General features: G+C 33.5%; 1 protein-coding gene across 13 annotated transcripts; it reads right to left on the reverse strand.

Moving 5' to 3' along the window:
• Nucleotides 1–3,069: 3,069 nt before the first annotated feature.
• LOC124370702 (eukaryotic translation initiation factor 3 subunit A-like) lies at nucleotides 3,070–7,805 on the reverse strand. 13 transcript variants are annotated; one of them, XM_046828985.1, is made up of 6 exons: nucleotides 7,673–7,762; nucleotides 6,458–6,618; nucleotides 6,207–6,254; nucleotides 5,947–5,994; nucleotides 5,690–5,737; nucleotides 3,290–3,447 (listed from the first exon to the last, which is right to left on the reverse strand). In XM_046828985.1, the coding sequence occupies exons 2-6, from the start codon at nucleotides 6,609–6,611 to the stop codon at nucleotides 3,374–3,376; spliced, it is 372 nt and encodes a 123-aa protein (XP_046684941.1). In that variant the 5' UTR covers nucleotides 6,612–6,618; nucleotides 7,673–7,762; the 3' UTR covers nucleotides 3,290–3,373. The 13 variants fall into 13 exon arrangements, with proteins under 13 accessions (XP_046684948.1, XP_046684949.1, XP_046684947.1 ...); XM_046828987.1 differs by lacking the exon at nucleotides 3,290–3,447 and adding an exon at nucleotides 3,476–3,839; XM_046828988.1 differs by lacking the exon at nucleotides 3,290–3,447 and adding an exon at nucleotides 3,956–4,038.
• Between the last annotated feature and the right edge of the window lie 904 nt (nucleotides 7,806–8,709).

Raw genomic sequence — 8,709 nt, forward strand, 5'->3', positions numbered from 1 at the left:
TTCGTGTTAGGTGCTATGTATAATCCTCTTAGTACCCAAAGAGTACAGGGAGAATCAGTTTACAATATTTCGTATTGAATAAACAGCAATAGATATTTGAATTTTTCGCGTAATAAAAAGAAAATATGTATATATTGTTATGAGAGGCATTTTATAATTTGTGTTTTACAACAATCTTTCTAGCGTTGCTAGTAAGCAAAAAATTCGTAATCAGTTCACATTACTCGTTGATGTTTATTTAAGATATAAAAAATGATTATTTTTGGTTTGATTGATATATTTCAAAAATTAAAAACAATACCAAACAGTTGTGACCTAAATTTGTTCTTGAAATCTGTAACTCATTCTATTAGTTACAGAAATCCACGCCAGAGCTCTCTTTCACAGTACAAGAGATAATAATGGGCAAATTTAAATTATGCAATATTAGAAATGCATAATTAGATTCTAATACTAAATTTAAATATTAAAATTCCTCTTTTTAAATGATAATAATGAAATTTCAGTTTCATGACGAAATAAAATAAGTCGTTTTGGAGAATAACATACAATCCTCTCCCGAACCCCAAAAAGTTCACATGAACATGTCTCGTATCAAAATAATGCTGTTAGTCTTCTTTGACGTTTGAGAAATCTTCCATTTTGAGTTTGTACCGCAAGGAAAAACTGTCAACGCAGTCCTTTGTCTGGAGGTGCTTGAGACTGAAATGCAAGATCGCCCACGTCCGGCCTGATATTAAAGTCATCTTCAAGCTCCACCACGAAAATGTCCCCAGCCACATAGCATTCGTAGTTGCCAACTACCCTACCAAGAACAAGACCTCCATGGTGCCCCAATCTACTTACAGCCCTGACATAGCTATGTGTGATTTTGTTTTGTTCCACCGACTGAAGAGAGAGCTGATGGGAAAGCACTGGGATTCAGTGGGAAACCTCCAAGCTGAAGTTATAAGAGTACTGAGAGGCGTTCCAGTGAAGGAGTTCCAGGGTGCTTCCAAGCGTGGCAGAATTGTCTACGCAGGTTTATTGATGCATGAGGAGACTATTTTGAAGTATTTTACCATTTTTATCAATCGGATGATTAAATGATGTATTTTCCAGATAATGGTCATTATTTTCATTACGCACCCTATATACTCATGTCTCATCAGGTGCACAACTAAAAGCACTATGATGTTGACTGACACGATCCAAAAGCACGGTGGAGCTACTGAATCTTAATAACGCAGATAAGATGGGAAGGACTGAGTCAATACGTATGTTGACTTTAGCTCGAGTTCACCTTCTTCTTAGTGCAGCGTCTAAAATCTGATGCTGTTGCAGACTTCTTAAATCTCGAGTCATGCTCCTCGAAAGCAATCCAAAAATATTCGGCGATAAAAAAAAGTTAAAAGGAAATCCCCGCATCGGTTTAACACCTAACATTCACAGCCTCACTGAATCATCCTTCTCACCATAGCTGTGTACTGTTTAGAAGATTTGATTTCAAGTAAGATTTGCTTGTGTGGAAGACGGTTGATTTCAGTTGCTGCACATATGAGAAAGGTAAAGTGGAGCTAAACTCAACACTCACATAAATCCTGCTTTTCCAATCATAACTGCGTCACTGCGTTTGATATAAGTGCAGGTCAATAGTACGGATTTAGCAGAGCGAATATTTTTGCTTGTTATTTGCATTTCAACAAACTGTGTACTATCATGTGATATTGTAATGCCACTTTTAAAATCAGAGTAGAAATATATTATAATATATTGTGCTTAATGTTGGAAGTTACTGGCAATATAAGATTCCATTGCACACCTTTGTGGTAGTACCCTCGTTTGCTTACCAGGAATGTTATTTGCGTACTGATAAAAAACCTAGCATGAGGTTTATACATAGGCAAAATGAATTATATTATGGTGCTGTCCAAACATTGAATTAGACTAAGCGTCATAGAAGCCTAATACTATGTAAGCTCACACACGATTTCTCTTTTAGGTCACCGTGAATGTTAACATTTCTTTCCTGTACGATTGTTTGTTTATCTGTCCACAGGATAAATCGAAAATGAAACAAGCTATATAGAGTTAAAGTATTGGCATGCAAACTCAGCGATTTCCATTACATAACACGTAACAAATTTGAAGAATAATATAAAATACTTTTGATAATTTCTCATTTCTTACATATAAGGAGTCTGACTTCACACTCCTCTCCTAAAGTTTTAAGCTACCAAGCAATAACGATTGAGCGTTTGAGTGGAGTGTCAATTCCCAATACATTATTTCGTTGCTAGTACTAAAATTATTAAAAAGTAGAGTTTTACATAGACCGGAAAACCGGAGCAGGATCCTGTTCCATTACGGGAAGCATAGCTATGAAATAGAATATTTCTGTCCGGAAAATATACCAGCCTAACAACCAGCGTCCGATAATGCAGTCCATTTTTATCTGGAAGCCAGGCTAATACTTTCTTGCGTGTATGTTTACACAGACACCGATTTACCGTAAATGCCGATGGTGGAGAGGCTTGTTTTTCAACATTGATAGTGTCTCCACAGTAGATAGTCATAGCTAACTTTAAATATACAACCGTAGAAACGGTGTATCAATTATCCTCTATGTGATCCACACTTTAACGGAGATAAACGCAGCACTCTGTATTTAGTCTTTGGTACCCTCTCCTCAAACAAAGCAGGGAGACGAGATACTGCAGGTTAAATCTTGGTTATATCCTCACTTCAGAAAATCAGACGGAATGTTTGAAAAAGCTCTAAGCGTGTTTGCTACCAATGTGATCAATCACGAATAATTAATATTGTGCCATGAGCTGGCGGTGTTTCGTGCGATAGTACCTTTGAGGCGTTCACAATTAGCTTCGACTCCCACAATGTATTAACATAAGTATAGCCAGGCTATAAGATTACTTAGATACTGGTCTTCCTCGTATATATTGTACAGAGATAATGAAGAAATTATTGAAAAAACATTCAGGATTGCAAGGTGACTAAAAAACGTCTCCATTATCATGATAGTATAAAATATTACATCTATGATCAATACAAGGAAAAAATAACTAGCAATTCTTAAACAGAATTATTCACAAAGTTTATAGACTAAGGCAAAGTTACACACAAGCAGAACGTGGGCTTAGTGGTGCGATTCAAGGCCAATCTTGAGCTGCTACAGTTCTAACGTCGTAAGCAAAATGCCCGAGGCCAACAATCCTTTCCGTGCAACAGTCTGCCCTTGTCGTTAACTATTTATATAAAACATAATCGTCATTATACAGTATTTTTGACAAATTACAAGTATCAAGGCTAAGAACAAACAAGCATAAGTTGGATTAGTGCTGCAATACAATAAGGCCAGTCTTGAGCTGTTACAGTACTAACGTCTTCTGCACAATGACGGAGGCCAGCAGTCCTCTCCGTGCAACAGTCTGCCCTTTTCGTTAACTATTTCTATAAAACTTCATCGTTATTATACAGTATTGATCGCAAAGTACAAGTATATAGGCTAAGAAAAAACAAGCATAAGTTAGATTAGAGCTGCAATACAATAAGGGCAGTCTTGAGCTGCTACAGTACTAACGTCTTCTGCACAATGACGGAGGCCAGCAATCCTCTCCGTGCAATAGTATGCCCTCGTCGTTATTTATTTCTATAAATTTTCACCGTGATTATACAGTATTTTTCACAAAATACAAGTATCAAGGCTAAGAACAAACAACCATACGTTGGATTAGAGCTGCAATACAATAAGGCCAGTCTTGAGCTGTTACGTTACTAACGTCTTCTGCACAATGACGGAGGCCAACAATCCTCTCTGTGCAACAGTCTGCCCTTGTCGTTAACTATTTCTATAAAGCTTCATCGTGATTATACAGTATTGATCGCAAAGTGCAACTATCAAGGCTAAGAAAAAACAAGCATAAGTTGGATTAGAGCTGCAGTACAATAAGGCCAGTCTTGAGCTGTTACGTTACTAACGTCTTCTGCACAATGACGGAGGCCAACAATTCTTTCCGTGTAACAGTCTGCCCTTGTCGTTAACTATTTCTATAAAGCTTCATCGTGATTATACAGTATTGTTCAAAAAGTACAAGTATCAAGGCCAAGAAAAACAAGCATAAGTTGGATTAGAGCTGCAATACAATAAGGCCAGTCTTGAGCTACTGTAATACTATTTTGTTGGGCACCGTGGCTTTAGGCCAACACAGCCGAGACTCCGGAGGATGTACTGGCGTCTGACTGCGATTGGTAATAAATTGTTCTAATTGTAAAAGTTTCATCTTGATTATACGTAACAAAGTACATGGAACATGAGAAAATGCACAGAGATACACCATAGGCCTAGAACTATGACATCTCGTGGTCAATCTTGTGCTACTAGTTCACATGAGGGCAATGATACTAAGGATATTTTCTGTTCTCGACTGTTGATTAAACAATTTTTTCCTATTTTTAACAGAGATTCATTACATCATGCACTTATAATTACATGAAACTAATTTTGGTATGTAAATATTTTATAACATTTGAACTTAAATGTTAAATTAATAACAAATTTTAAAAGGCAAAAATTTCAGACAAGAATAATTATTAATTTATTTAAATTTTTTATCGCTTTTATTTCCCTTAAAATTTACGAATTAAGCTAGTGTTACCAGAAAAATATAAATAAAGAAATAATAAGTAGGAGTTACGTAAGATATAAAAAATTGACAATACAATTTAAATAAATAATTAAGTTACATATGTCAAGTTTTATACTATTTTGGATAAAACATACTTTTCAACTGCCTACCGTATGAATATCCGCTATTTACGCAGCCATTTATTTTTCAATGCCGATACGAGGCGATTCTCAATATAATATATACAGTTATATAATATATTATAATAATATTAATCTGCCTCAATTCCCTTCCAAGTAGTTCTATGTTTAAATAAAACAGGAAACCCAGTGTTCATTTTTTAATTGTTGAGATCCTAGAACTCTTTATAATTAACACACTGATTTAATTAAACCTAGAAACAGGAGCCAAACCAAGAATTAAAAACATAACACAATAGTATTTTAACAAATAAATTCCATGTTCAACAATATTCAAATCAGAATATAATACGAAGAATATTTTTAAATGTTTACATAGAAATAAAAATGTATATAAGAAGGGAACTATTAGTAAAAATCAAACGATAATTATTTTACGATTTTCCAAAAGTGAGAAGCTAACATCACAAGATATGGATTTATCAGCGCTGGTAAATCAGCAGTGAATATCACCTACGTGTAAATTACGTTATCACACGTAAGCTAACAAAAACCAATCTATCATTACCTATAACCTAACGTAACATACACTAACCGTAGCTGAATAGGTGTAATGCGTTTACCTTGAGGAATGAGGTTTATCCGACAATCACGTAATCGTAAACTAGGTTCCCATTCCCTCTTAAGAATTATAGACTTACAAGTGCTAAAAAATTTTACAAAAAATATACTTCAATTTAGTATCTAATTAGGACTAAGCAATATAAGAATTTTATAGTGCCTCTTCGTAACGTTTAGCTCACTTCTGTTAACAAGTCAATTTTTGCGGGGATATTAAGCTCTCCACCGTATATACTATGGTTTAAATTATGCTATCGCATTATAAAGTACTTAGTCTGTATTAATACTAATAATTTGAATACTTACCATCACTCACATCTCTTTTACCAGGTGGCCCGTCTCCGGATTGCCCATCTGGAAAAGCGAACATATCATTATCCTCAGAAACCGGAATTTTAATATTCTTACAGCGTTTTTTTTTTCGCAAAATTTAGTTCAGTTCTGTTTATAAGTAAAATTTTAAGAAGATATAAGCCTCTGCACTATTTATATTATAGTATAAGTTATGCTATAATTGTAGAAAGTACTTAGTCTGTAGTAATATTACTAATTTGAGTACCTACCAAAACTCACATCTCTTTTACCAGGTGGCCCGTCTCCGGATTGCCCATCTGGAAAAGCGAACATAATAATTATCATTATCCTCAGAAACTGAAAATTTAATATTCTTACGGCGTCTTTTCGTAAAATTTAGTTCATTTCTGTTACCAAGACAATTGTTAAGGATATATTTAGCTCTGCACTGTATATATTATTGTTGAAATTACGCTATCATACTATAAAGTACTTAGTTTGTATTAATATTACTAATTTTAATACCTACCAAACCTCACATCTCTTTTACCAGGTGGCCCGTCTCCTGATTGCCCATCTGGAAAAGCGAACATATCATTATCCTCAAAAACTGAAAATTTAATACTCTAACAGCACCTTTCGTAAACTTTTTCTCAGTTCTTTTAACAAGACATTTTTAAGGAGATATTTAGCTCTGCACTGGGTATATTATTGTTTAAATTATGCCATCATATTATAAAGTACTTAGTGTGTATTAATATTACTAATTTGAGTACCTACCAAAACTCACATCTCTTTTACCAGGCGGCCCGTCTCCTAAATGTCCATTTTGGAAGGCGAACATTTCATTATCCTCAGCTGGTAGTTGAGAGGATGGGATAACCTCCATCAGGACCATGCAGAGAGTCACCAATAGCAATACAGACCACATCATGGTTTCACTGCAACAGACAGATCTATGTCGTAAGTAACATAATTGGAGTAAAAGCAGATGAAACAGGTCTGCGGTTGATGAGGCTCACGACTAGCACAATATACCACATCATGGTTTCATTGCGACACAGAGATATACGTCAATAATTTCAAAATGGGAGAAGTTGGAGCTGGAAAATGCACTGAGCTTGTTAAGGCTCTCATATCACCCCATAAATAACTTTTAAATAATTATGAAAAATCTTTCTTTTGTAATAATAAAGGTGCAATAAGTGGGCCATTTTTTAAAATGTCTTTTAACATTTTTACTATAAACTTAAAAAATATACAAGGAATCAATATGTATAATTTATATTATTCTAACACCAATTATTTTGGTCCAATTTTAAAAGCTGTATTTATGTACGCTTCAGAACTATCTGAAGCTCTGGTGTGCCAATTTAAAAGTTGAATGGCAGCAGATGACCAGTATCATGCAACAAATGCAAGACCTGAAATATTGTTTAATCTAGAAACTACTAATACTAAATTGAAAATAGTCATGTTGTTAGATATTTATGAAACATATTTTTATGTGTGTAACATATCTAAAATTTCACTTTAACTTTTGCATTCACTCAGTTCGAGATATATCGAAAAAATTAAGCTTTTACCTTTTTCTTATTAAGTGATGTTTGAAACACACACACACACACACACACACACACACACACAACATATATATATATATATATATATAATTTTTAAATTGAGTCTTGTATTTATTCAAACAATATTTGTAAACAACTTAATTATGTGATTAGTTGAAAATTTAGGCATAAAGCTAACAAATCTAATTAATCATATAGTTTAAGGCACTTTAGGCTAACGCCTCAACACTAAAACCATATACTTCCCTTTATAAGCATTTACAGGAATATATCATTCTGTAAGGATGTCCATTTTTAATGTAAGCCCTCCAAAAATAAGTTTCTGGTAAACTAGTAGTTGTAATTAATGTACACCCTGTTTACAGTATCAACTATTAAAAATAAAGTGGTAAGTTAGCTTATATTAACTTACCCAAAAACAGGGACTGTAGTTGATAATGAACGTCTGATATTCACTGCTTTATATACAAAGATTGCACGTGTTTGTGTAGTTCATAATTATCTATGTCCCATTTACTGCAGTTCATCATCATTTATTCTCTATTTAAATATCTTACTACTAAAAAGCTATTGAAAGAATAATTACTACTAAAATTTGTTCAAGTTCGTTCAGTTTTTTTTTCAATTGCGATTATGTGATTAATAAGTGAAACATTATTTTAAATGCCCACTTAAAGGTGAAACAGCAAATATATCGTTTCCTATTCTGAAACAGCAATGAGTAATTAATAGAAAGGTTTATTGCTATGAAATGTGCAGTGGTAAGAAAGATAAACTCAATTAAAATATAAAGATGCTCATGTAGGCAGAACGCTTACTGTGCTTATTACACCAGTAAACTTTTATTACTAAAACAGGTCTACATATATTTTTAATAGTCAATGCGACATTAAATTTAAAATGTAATATTTTAAAGATGAATATGTTTTATAATATCTATTAAACGTAATTTTACTGTAAGAACAGTGTCTGAATTATTGTTACTTGTAAAAATATCAGTAAAAAAGTTCACTAAATTTCACACGAAACACGAAATCGAGAAATCCATAGCTAAATAAACCAAACGTATAAGTGAACCTATTCAACCTGAATGCCGAGAATATTACTACAGAATAAAAGCGTGTAAAGCAATTTTCTATTCATAAAAATGTCTAGTAAACCCTCCTAAACTGGTATAGTTGTCTGGGGGGCGACTAGAGGGACCTGATTAAAACATTTATATAGTCTCACATTCTCCAAGTAACTTATGGCATTTACCGTTATCTTGGATCTTTACACAGTTCAGTTTCCTTTCTAAGCAACTACATATCTATGATGCATATGACATTTTTAATCAGTTAACACCTAATATAACTTGCTGGATCCAAAATTTTTCCTTGCACGCATATCGTATTTGTTAGAATTTCAATTTTTTATGTTTATATATGTATATATATGTAATTTACTATT

Source organism: Homalodisca vitripennis, unplaced genomic scaffold (assembly GCF_021130785.1).
Source record: "Homalodisca vitripennis isolate AUS2020 unplaced genomic scaffold, UT_GWSS_2.1 ScUCBcl_420;HRSCAF=2372, whole genome shotgun sequence".
Lineage (NCBI taxonomy): Eukaryota > Metazoa > Arthropoda > Insecta > Hemiptera > Cicadellidae > Homalodisca > Homalodisca vitripennis.

Excerpts from the sequence above, each read along its gene's own strand:
- LOC124370702 (XM_046828985.1), bottom strand. The coding sequence starts at position 6,611 with ATGATGTGGTCTGTATTGCTATTGGTGACTCTCTGCATGGTCCTGATG. Across the intron at positions 6,255-6,457 it reads TAAAAGAGATGTGAGTTTTG|ATGGGCAATCAGGAGACGGG; the intron begins GTAGGTACTCAA and ends TCGCTTTTCCAG. Across the intron at positions 5,738-5,946 it reads TAAAAGAGATGTGAGTTTTG|ATGGGCAATCCGGAGACGGG; the intron begins GTAGGTACTCAA and ends TCGCTTTTCCAG.